Source organism: Protopterus annectens, chromosome 12.part0, assembly GCF_019279795.1.
Source record: "Protopterus annectens isolate FY-2018-M chromosome 12.part0, PAN1.0, whole genome shotgun sequence".
NCBI lineage: Eukaryota > Metazoa > Chordata > Ceratodontiformes > Protopteridae > Protopterus > Protopterus annectens.
Genome location: NC_056746.1, coordinates 1,354,128,684 through 1,354,140,311, shown reverse-complemented (window position 1 = coordinate 1,354,140,311; position 11,628 = coordinate 1,354,128,684). Strand labels below are relative to the sequence as shown.

Here is an 11,628-nt window from a genome sequence, read left to right as displayed (position 1 = left end):
TGGTGCAGTGGTGGAGTGGTAGCGTTGTTGCCTCACAGCAAGAGGTTCTCCGGTTTGATTCTTGGCTGGGGTGCCTTCTGTGTGGAATCTGCATGTCCTCCCTATGTTTGTGTGGGTTTCCTCCGGGTGTTTCAGTTTCCTTCCACATTACAAAGACATGCATCTGGAGCATTTCTCCCCGGGCCTCTGCTGAAAATTGGCTTCATTCCAAGTTGGACTTTCCCAGTTAGAAATGTTAAATAAAATAAAAAATAAAAATAAAATAAATAAACAGTGTCATAGAGATACTCTGCTTCATATGAATTGGCAGCCTATTCCAAAGACGCAGCAGTCTCTGGGAGGCAAATCTGTCCCTCCAGCACATCCTATTCAAGTCGCAGGCCATATTTAGGGCCCTGGAATAAGTAACTCAAGTCCAATTTGGTTTATGGATGTGCAGCAAATTCATTAGATATGGGTCGGAGATTGGTCTGTAAGCCAGGCATAAGTCCCCCTAAGAAGTCTATATGGTACTGAGTATAGTGAAGGGGACTTTAGTCAGTCTGTGTAAGGCACGTGCTGGAGTCCCTTGATCTTCTTAGTTACAAATCTCTGAGGTCCCTCCAGTTGCTGCAGGTGCTTTGCATGGCACACTCCAAAAGGGGCGTTATACTCAATTATGGGCCTGATTAGTGACAAGTATAGAGGAGTTCCTTTGCTAATCAAGTGTGTGCTACATAAAAAGTCTTCCTTACTACAGTAGGCTTATTAGTCAAAGTTAAGGTCACAGTCTACCTGTGATCTCAGATCTCTTACCACTTTGTAGGTACACAGGGTATTGTTGTTAATTTGAAAGTCTGAAGGGACATTGTTTTTCCCAAAGGGAATGATGATCCATTTCTTTGCATTTAGTTTGAGACCATGACTAATACACCAGTTGTCGGTATTTGTAAGACCCTCCTGAAGTATACTGACAGCATTTGAGGGGTCTGTGTAAGACCCTCCTGCAATATACTGAGGTCATTTTGGGATTCAGTAATTACACCAGTCATCCACAAACTTTGTCAGACACAGCCCCTTAGTTTTGGCTTGAACTTCTGAAAAGGATATACCAAATAATGCCCAGCACTAACCCTTGTAGCACTCCACTGGTGACAGGTCTGCTGGTCAATGTGGTGTCACCCAATTTGATAGTGTGTGACCAGTTTGTGAGCCATGTGGCAGCCCAGCTTACAAAAGAGGAGGTTAGATTCAGTTTGCTAAGTTTATTGGTAATGTCTTGAGTGTTGGATTGTGTCAAAAACCTTTGCCAAGTTGAGGTATGCTGTGTGCACAGATATGCCCTCATCAATGGCCCTGGTCACATTTTCTAAGAAATCCACCAGGTTTAACAAGCAGGATCTACCCTTGATGAAGCCAAATCTGGTCGGGTCCAGGATTTGAAGGTTGCATATGTCTTTATTTATGAAGTTGATGATAATACGTTCCATAGCTTTACAAATAAAGCTGGTCAGACTTATGGGTCTGTAGTTCCCTGGGTCTGTTGGTAAGCCACCTTTGTGGAAGGGAATAACTGTTTCTGTTCTCTATTCCACAAGAACAAAGCCAGTGGTTAGGCTGTGATTAAACAGGGTACTTAATGGTGATGCAAGTTCATGTTTTAGTTTGTTTAGAAGACAGCCTGGGATGTTGCCTGGTCCCATAGAGGCTATATTTTTTTGCCTTAGACAAGGCTTTAATGACGTGCTCTTTGGATATGTAGGGTGGGGGGAAGCTGTGGGCAAGGTCTGTGATAAGTTTGGAGGGGATAAGGCAGTGAAATTTTCACCAAATCTGTCCACTAGCAGGTTTGCTATCTCTGTGGAATCAATGTATATGATAACATTAGTCACTTACTCTGCACATGCCTGGGTCCTACATTTTGGGCTACCTACGTAGCTGTAAAAGGCCTTATGATTATCATTGGCTATGATTGCTAAGTTTTTCTCAAAGTTACCCTTAGAGAATATGATGTGTTGTCTTATTTGCCTGTTGAAGCTGAGGAGGGTACTTTTCCATTGTTGGGGCTTTGCCTTAGTTTTCACAGACAGCAACCTTTTGCATTTTCTTTGTAAGTATGAAAGAACAGACTGGTGGCTTCATCACATTTTCTCCAAAGTGAACACGGACTTCACTGCAACATCACATAATGCAGTGCATTTCCCGCTGCAGCGTTTCATAGAACGTAACAGCACGTGTGCCTGAACGTTGGCTTCGGCAGTTGTTTATGCGTTTATAATTCACTAATGTGAATTGTTTGTATATGCTTTCCATATTCAGCTGGATAATACATTCATGTTTAAATTAATTGGCAGATGATCTTTAATGGGAGTTGATGGGAGTACAGCGTCTGCTACACATGATCATAGTGACTTCCATTGTAGTGCTTTGGAAAAACGAAGTTTAGTGTACATTCGTTGTTGTGCACCACAGAGTGCTGACAGTAGCTGTTCTATTGCTCTTTGTTGAGTGATTCTTCCTGCAGGAGTATTTTGCAAAACAGCCTAAGACAACATTTCTTTGTACATCTACATTGCCATCCTAGCAGTAACGTAATAGAGGCAGTGAACAGTGTTTTAAATTCCAAATAGATTTAGATTAGGTGGATTAAACAAAAAAATATCTAAGTGGCAGATTAAGTTGAATGTCTATGTTTGAGTTTGAGTTAGGTTCCTTTCTTAAAAACTAACCTTATAGATGTAATTAATGAATGAGAGGTTTTATTACTAGGTCATCTGAAAGAGTGCCAAAACATCAACAGATTCAAACATTTCTTCAAATATATGATTGTTAGTTTGAACTTGAATAAACATTTTTTGAATGTTGGATGGCCCTGAAACAATACTAGAGCATTACTAAATAGTTAACAGTATATGGTCAAAATGATTATAGATCAAAAATATTCATGTGGAAGTAAACTTTGAAATACAGCATTTTGGTTTGGATAGAAAATTACATTGCTTTTACAAACATTTGAAGGTGGTTTTACACGTTACAAAGGAAAATAAAATGGTAACAGAGAAGCAACATACAGCATTTTGCTCTTAATTAAAAATTAAATTAAAGTCAGTTATGTTGCTTTCACAAGAGCCTTCAGAAGTGGTAGGTAGAAGCTGAAACAAATTTTATCAAAGCTGATATGAAATATTCTTGTTCTGCATTTTATGATAAAAGGAAAGCAACATAAGACATTTTAAAAGCATGTCAGTCTAACCTTTTCTGTTTGTGCATTTTTACCAAGCTTAGTTGAAACATTAATTCTTATTATGCAGTGTATAATAGCTGTGATACAAAATATAAAATGATCACAGAGATACAACATACATCACTGCTGTTGCTAAAAAATTGCACTACTTTCCAAGAACTATCAAATGTGATATGAGACAGTTGCAAGTGATTTTTCCCAATCTTAGTCAATGCATTTCTTGGTCTACACTTTGTGATCATGGAGATACATGCACTTCACTTAACAATGACTTCTGGGTAGCAGCACAAAGCATGTCAACCTAACTGCCTATTTTACCATTTTAGTACCTTTTAGTCTGAGACATTCTTGCTTTGTAGTTTACAGCTGTGGGGAACAACATACAATGGAAGAAGCAGACTGCTGCTTTCACAAGCACTTAGAAGTGTTAGCAGACCATTGAAACAGATATATATGATTCAAAGAAAAATGATTATAGGGATTCAATATTCATCATTTCGCTCATGATAAAAAGTCAAGTTACATAGCTTGCACAAGTGCACTTATAGGTGCTGGCCAATAACTGTAGCTGATTCTACTTAAAATGAGCTGAAACATTCAAGCCTTCCTACTGACAATCACGAGGAAGCAATATTCAGCATTTAACATGATTGCATTGAAAGAATATGCATTACTTTGCCCTTGATTTAAAAAAAAGTCATATTGGCCTCAAAAGTGGTTTCACAAACACTGGCAAATGACTGAAAGAAAGTTCACAGAAAGTTGGCTTCAATTTGCATCTGATTTACAGTGGTATAGAGAGCAACAGACTGTGAGAGCTCCTTTTATGGTAATTGTTTTGCCTTGGGAACATTTTTCACCATTGGATGAAGGGGTCTACCATGATGGCTGGTTTTAAGGGATCCCTGAAAGTATTTCTTTATTGCAACATGATTTTATATGATTCACTTTATAGGTTATTTATTTGCAGGCTGTGTAGACATTTTTGCAAATATTCATATGTTTGCACATCTTTTTTATGTGTAATGATGCTTTGAAGAATTTAAATTTAAATTCATCGACAAACTAGGTTAAGTCCACAAACCAATGTAACCAAAGAATCCCAAGATGAAAAAGCCTGCTCACAAGTAACCTTAACGCAATTTATTTTGTACAGGTAAGAAAACAGCGTTTTCGCCACTCACACTAGGTAGCTTCTTCAGAGGTAAAAAAGGGCGCGAAAACAGCGCTCTTTAAATACTTCAGCTCATTACAGATAATTACAAATAAAACACATCATCCTCTTATTTTTATGTTACATACATCACTACAATCAAGATGATTGTGATTATAAACCAAGTGGATACGTAAACACAATGTAAATATAGCAATAGATCACTTCAATACAATCAAATGCAATAAATAGAAAATGCAACTCCACGTATATACAACGTATAAAGTCACAAATAAATTCACATGCAACAATACCCTTATACAAGTAAGGGCAGGGGAATGCGAGTACACTCACACTATTATCTATTAAATTCACCCTGCTTTCAAGTTTAATAGACTACCTACAAGCAGTGGGTTATAAACCTGACAGCCCTAAAAGTATGCAACAGCCTAAAAGGACTATTTAGGTTATTATTAAAAAAAGGAAAGGTAGATTAGTATACTACACCCGCTTTTTGGATGACATTTTCATCCTTTTTAGGGGTGATTCTGCCTTAGCACACTCTTTTGTCAACTATTTGAATTCTACAACAGCCTTTCTTAGATTTACTTATCATTTTGATGTTGAAGGGACGAACTACCTGGATGTAAAATTATCTAGGGTAGGAACATCGGGCTCTTTAAAATCTGTCATTTTTAGAAAGGACACGTATGTGAATTCTCTTCTTCACTACACTAGTTCGCATCCATTTAAGCATAAAAAAGCTATAGTAAAAGGACAACTAGTGAGGGCGGTGAGGATGTGTAGTGAATTGGCTGACTTCACACTTGAGTGTGATTTGTTGAGAGATCTCTTCACCAACCGTGGTTACCCACAGTGTTTGGTTGATGATATTATGGACGAAGTGAAGAACAAAAGAACTTGTGGGTTTTACAAACTGCTCCTTTCCCCCTTGCCTGCTTTGTCCACTGATATTGAGCAAAGTTTGACCCCTGTTGAAAATGCTAACTTATTCGACTCCACCACGTCTCCAGTACCTGTTTCTTTAAATGAGTACCCATGTAGTTTCATTTCTACCTTTAGTATGAATTCGTATGCCATACAAAATATTTTGTATAAGAATTGTTTTTTTGTGTCGAGTAACACGCTGATCAGTAACAAATTGGGTGAGAAACCGGTTGTGGTCTTTAGGAGAGGGAGAAACATCAAGGACTTGTTACAAAGCAGTTCTCTTGTTGAGCATTGCGTTAGATCTAAGGGGTCGTTTGCTTGTGGTGCTTGCAATTTTTGTACATATATAAAAACTGACAGTACTTTTTGTATAGCAGGAAGGAAATATATGATAGGCCATAGAATAAAGTGCGATACTAAATCGATTATTTATATTGCACTTTGCACTTGCTGTCCTGTCTTCTACGTCAGTAAGATGGATAGAAGATTTAAGGATAGGATTTACCAGCACTTGTATGCTATTAAAAATAAGAAGAGCGAAAATGCATTGGCCAAACATATTGGTTCCTTCCCAGGACATGCCTTTGTTTTTATGGGAATTGACCATCTTCCACCCCCTCTTAGAGGAGGTCCTACTGCCATTGTATTAGAAACTCGAGAGCTTTTACGGCAACTCAAACTGGACGCATTTAATGCGCCAGGTTTGAATGAAAACTGCAATATAGCTCCCTACCTAAAGCTAAAATCGTATATGAGATGAGTTTAAGCTTGCTCTTATGTTTATTTTTGCTTTTGATTTGATTTTGCTATTTTAATTTAGTCGTGTGATGAGACACGACTTTTTTTAGATATGCTTGTGAATTATATTTAAGTGTAGTAAATGTAGGGTAGTTTATGTTTGGTTATAAACCTTTTTTTTATGATTTATAATTTTTTAATAATAACCTAAATAGTCCTTTTAGGCTGTTGCATACTTTTAGGGCTGTCAGGTTTATAGCCCACTGCTTGTAGGTAGTCTATTAAACTTGAAAGCAGGGTGAATTTAATAGATAATAGTGTGAGTGTACTCGCATTCCCCTGCCCTTACTTGTATAAGGGTATTTTTGCATGTGAATTTATTTGTGACTTTATACGTTGTATATACGTGGAGTTGCATTTTCTATTTATTGCATTTGATTGTATTGAAGTGATCTATTGCTATATTTACATTGTGTTTACGTATCCACTTGGTTTATAATCACAATCATCTTGATTGTAGTGATGTATGTAACATAAAAATAAGAGGATGATGTGTTTTATTTGTAATTATCTGTAATGAGTTGAAGTATTTAAAGAGCGCTGTTTTCGCGCTCTTTTTTACCTCTGAAGAAGCTACCTAGTGTGAGTGGCGAAAACGCTGTTTTCTTACCTGTACAAAATAAATTGCGTTAAGGTTACTTGTGAGCAGGCTTTTTCATCTTGGGATTCTTTGGTTACATAAATTTAAATTCATGGTAACTTCGAGGAACACATGCCTTGTCCTGAATTATGTCTGTGAATAATAGAGCGCAATTTTTTTTCTTTTTTTTTTTTTTTTTTTTGAGGCTGGTACTAGAAATGTATGTTCCTGCCTGGCTCCAGAATAAATCAACATACTAAAAAGCACGCACAGCAAGCCAAAAAAAAAACCACTGGTTTGCTAAATAGGATAAGACATATATTTATTTACAATTAAAGTTTTATTTTATTTTATTTATCATTATTTCTTTGACTTATTTGATAGTTATTTAGATCGTGACACATTAGTTGAGATGGTGGGATTTTTTTTTTAGCCATGAACTGATACAATGAATCATTAAAGTTTTATTTTATTTTATTCATCATTATTTCTTTGACTTATTTGATAGTTATTTAGATAGTGGCACATTAGTTGAGATAGTGGGGTTTGGTTTTTAGCCATGAACTGATATAATGAATCATTCAAGTTTTATTTTATGTTATTTATCATTATTTCTTTGACTTATTTGATAGTTATTTAGATAGTGGCACATTAGTTGAGATGGTGGGATTTGGTTTTTAGCCATGAACTGATACAATGAATCATTAAAGTTTTATTTTATTTTATTTATCATTATTTCTTTGACTCGTTTTATAGTTATTTAGATAGTGGCACATTAGTTGAGATGGTGGGATTTGGTTTTTAGCCATGAACTGATACAATGAATCCATTGCCCCTCACTCATGACAGGCTTTACCTTATATGGCATACAGTATCATGGTTCTGTATTCCTCTTTTACATATTCAGTTAGAATCCATTCTCCATGGATGTTCCTCTCTGGCATTAGCCATGCAGTTAAATCTAAAAATCAATTCCAATCATCATGAGTAAGGCATATTTTCTAAGAATATTTTATTCACAACTGAAATCATTTTAAATGTCAAGATTGTTACTGTGATATTGCAACCTTGTTCCTGCTTTTGTGATTATTTTATGTAATACTTTTGTCAGGATGGTTTAAGAAACTGACAGCAATTGTTTTGTTACTCTTGTGACTTGTTCTTTGTTATTCTAATTTATAGTCTCCTTGTAACTGGTTGTGACTGAAAAAAGGTCTTTAAATTCTAACTCACCTTCCTGCAAATCAACAAACAAATGCAACATTAAATGTGCTAAACAGCCCATCACATTTAATGTATTTGTTTTAACTTAGTTTTGTTTTTGTACAGTTTGGGGTTAGTGGTAGAAGTACTGCATTGATGGAATGCTTAATGCTTTTACATTTTATTGCTCTGTAGATTTATTTACACACACACACACACACACACACACACACACACACACACACACACACACATGGATGCATGCTCGCATACACAACACACGCGCGCGCACACACACACACACACACACACACACACACACACACACACACACACACACACACAGACCCCTGCAGACACATGCACAGACATTTTTATTTGGTGTAACAGTAACTTTCTGAGTAAATTCTGCTCATGATCTTCTGGTCAAATAAAGATTAATATTTATTTATATATCTATTTACTTATGCATGTATGTCTGAATGTCTTTGTTATTTTGAGAAGACCACTGATCATGATATAACATTTTCAGGCTCAGCCTAGTTGAAGAGAATATATAGATATGGATGCAGTTTACAAGACTAAAAAATAACATACATTATATATCTCATAGAACAGAAAATTAGTATTAAACCATGTTCTGCAAAGTACATCACCGGTCAACATTTTAGCATAATAAAATCTGTATGATAGGCATCATAAGATCAAAAAGAAAACATATATTACAGTGGAGATCCACATACAGCATATAACTATAACAAATTGAAATTCTTTTTTTTTTTAATAAAAGCTTTTTATTAGAATTTTTAACAGAAAAAAGAAAAAAATTAACAAAGTTCTAACTGCATACAAAGCACAACATGAATAGCATCTCTCTCTCTCTCTCTCTCTATATATATATATATATATATATATATATATATATATATATATATATATGGGTTCACTTCAGTTCACTGAACTTTCAATTCACTGACTTTCATTTCACTGACACCATTTCACTGAAATTCATTTCACTGAAAGTTCATTTCACTGAAAGTTCATTTCACTGACAACTATTATTAGCAATAAAATGGAATAGTCCCCCTTCCCCACTGTAGTGCGACCCTGGAGTTAGAATATATAGTTGGGGGGGTGGGCGCAGCCCCCACTTCATTTCATATGATATTCTTACGTTTTGATATAATATTGCTTAGTAAAAGAAAAGTAAGTGGGGGGCTGCGCCCCCCACACCCCTGATGTGGGGGGCTCTGCCCCCACACCCCCCTAACTATATATTCTAACTCCAGGGTCGCACTACAGTGGGGAAGGGGGCATATTCCATTTACTTTGTAATAATACTTGTCAGTGAAATGAACTTTCAGTGAAATGAACTTTCAGTGAAATGAATTTCAGTGAAATGGTGTCAGTGAAATGAAAGTCAGTGAAGTGAAAGTTCAGTGAACTGAAGTGAACCCATATATATATATATATATATATATATATATATATATATATATATATATATATATATATACACATATACATATATATAAGTGATTCAGTATTTTTCAAGCAGATCTCCAACTTTAAGCTAAGATTCATAAGAATGTGTAATATTTGATGTTCTCATCTTTATAGTTAATTCATTCTTACAAACTGTTTTCGCTAAATTAATGAACTCAGCAAATGATACTGTAGTTTTATTTTTCCAATTTTCAGTAATTTCTTTTCTAGCTGTAGCTAGAATAGACCAAAGAACAGGCACTTGAATCTCAGGTAACAGAAATTCTAAAGCATCTCACCTGAATAACTTAGAAATGATGTCTGTCTATATCTGTACGACAGTAAAAAGTGATATCATAGTGATGTTAGAGTTTTGCATTTTACAGAGATAAGCTTTCATTTGTCAAAAATATAACTGCAGAAAGGAATAAAATGCCTTTAACTTTAGTTTTGTTTATTCTTTTGAAAAATGTATTCCCTTACGTAAGGGACTAGAATTTGTATATTTTTGCACAAGTTTTAGATATAAACTGAGCATATTCCTCTGTGTTTACAGCTACTTTTTACACCATGTCAATAATTGGACCTGCTGCTGGGTATCTACTAGGAGGTTTCTTTCTGACTATATTTACAGAAATTGGACAGAAGTAAGTTCCGCACTGGATGTTTAAGCATGAATCAGTAACCATGTGCCATGTGTGAATGAATAAAATATTTTCTTCCATTATTGTATATGTTTCATGTCACTACAAATCTGATTTTATCATCTTGTAGGATGTCAATGGCCACATTACTGGTTCTTGGAACATTTTCCTTTACTGTTACCTGAAACGTTCCAGAACATCCTAATAGGGATGGTATAATATAGTTTGTAGACAAAGCGCAACATCTGGCTATAATCTGTTTATTTAAATTGTAAAGAGTGGGTAAGTAAAGAAAACAAGAGAGTGATGCAGTTGCTTGTGATGATTAAATGCAAGGATTAAAATAGACTATGGCAGTGTGGTACCTGTAAACAGTGGAAACGTACATATCATAAGCAAAATAAGGTATTTGCTACGACTTCATTGTTTTAGAACTTTCTCAAAGATGGAAAAGAAAAGAAAACAGAAGTATAAATATATGCATTATAAGGGAAACTGTTTGGCAGTACAAAATTAAACTGAAAAATATGGTGACAGTATAATGCAGAATGTTGTTTCCACGAATTCGAGGATGGCTTTGACAGGTAATCACAACTCTAATGTAAAAGTACAACTGCAAAAGTGCATATGTGCTATTGCAATGCCTTGATAACTAGAAAAAATATACCATGTTGTTAAAAGTGGCATATAAGGAAAGTATTAGGCCGCCTATTCTACTTGACTGTTGCAGCTAGATGAAACCTATGTGTATTCACTTTTTTTATTTGTTACCCAGATAAGCCTACTGGACACATGCTGTTTTCCTTGAGCAACCACTATCTGGTTAAACAAATTGCTCAGATTCACACATTAGGCAAATAATAGCTCAGAAATCCAAACCATGGACTACAAGAAGTAGCTTGCAAACCGCTCATAGCCTAAACCATGTGTTAACTAGCTCCTGAGAATGGAGCGGTATCCCATATATCCCAGAGTTTGATTTGTATTTCTTACTGCATTTTAACAATGAGCCTGATTGTAAGAGACCCTTAGTCCTTTTCCTGACACCTGTTGTAGGTTCTGCTCCTTATTTTCCAGTATAGCTCTAGGGATTTCCTTCAGAAGATCGCATTACCACTACATCGAAATTCAAATAATTGAGATGAGAAGACTGGAAGTCCACATCACAAGTGTTTATAATCTCAAAACTTGTAACATCAAAGAAGCTATTGCACATTTCAGGCAGCACTCTTCTGAATGGAGATCACCCTGCAGTCATAAGAACGGCTTCTCCATTTAAACACAGCATGTAAAGCAACAATGTAGCTTTTTCAATACTTTTGCAGGGAGGCAAGTCCTCATGCACCCCCACACCACTGCAAACTATATATACTAACTCTGAGATCACACCGCAGTGCAGAAAAGGGTACGTTTCCCGATCATCACTATACTGCAATCTGCATTCAAAAGCATTCTAGCATCTCTATCAAACAGTTTGCTACAGTTTAAAAGAAGATTTTTTTAAATTTATTTTATTTTTTTATTTTAATAAAATATGTTGAAGGAGGCTTGAAGTGGAGCCCAGAAATGGGACCTGAATGGTTGAGACAGG

At 35.8% G+C, this 11,628-nt stretch overlaps 1 protein-coding gene across 7 annotated transcripts in view; it reads left to right on the top strand.

The window, feature by feature from the left end:
- Positions 1–11,628, top strand: part of SLCO4A1 (solute carrier organic anion transporter family member 4A1) — a 921,682-nt gene that overhangs the window by 699,515 nt on the left and 210,539 nt on the right. For all 7 annotated transcript variants that reach the window (XM_044090405.1, XM_044090404.1, XR_006367160.1 and 4 more), the window contains one exon: positions 9,950–10,040. In XM_044090405.1, coding sequence (XP_043946340.1) covers positions 9,950–10,040 — 91 coding nt within the window. The remainder of the gene's footprint in view (positions 1–9,949; positions 10,041–11,628) is intronic.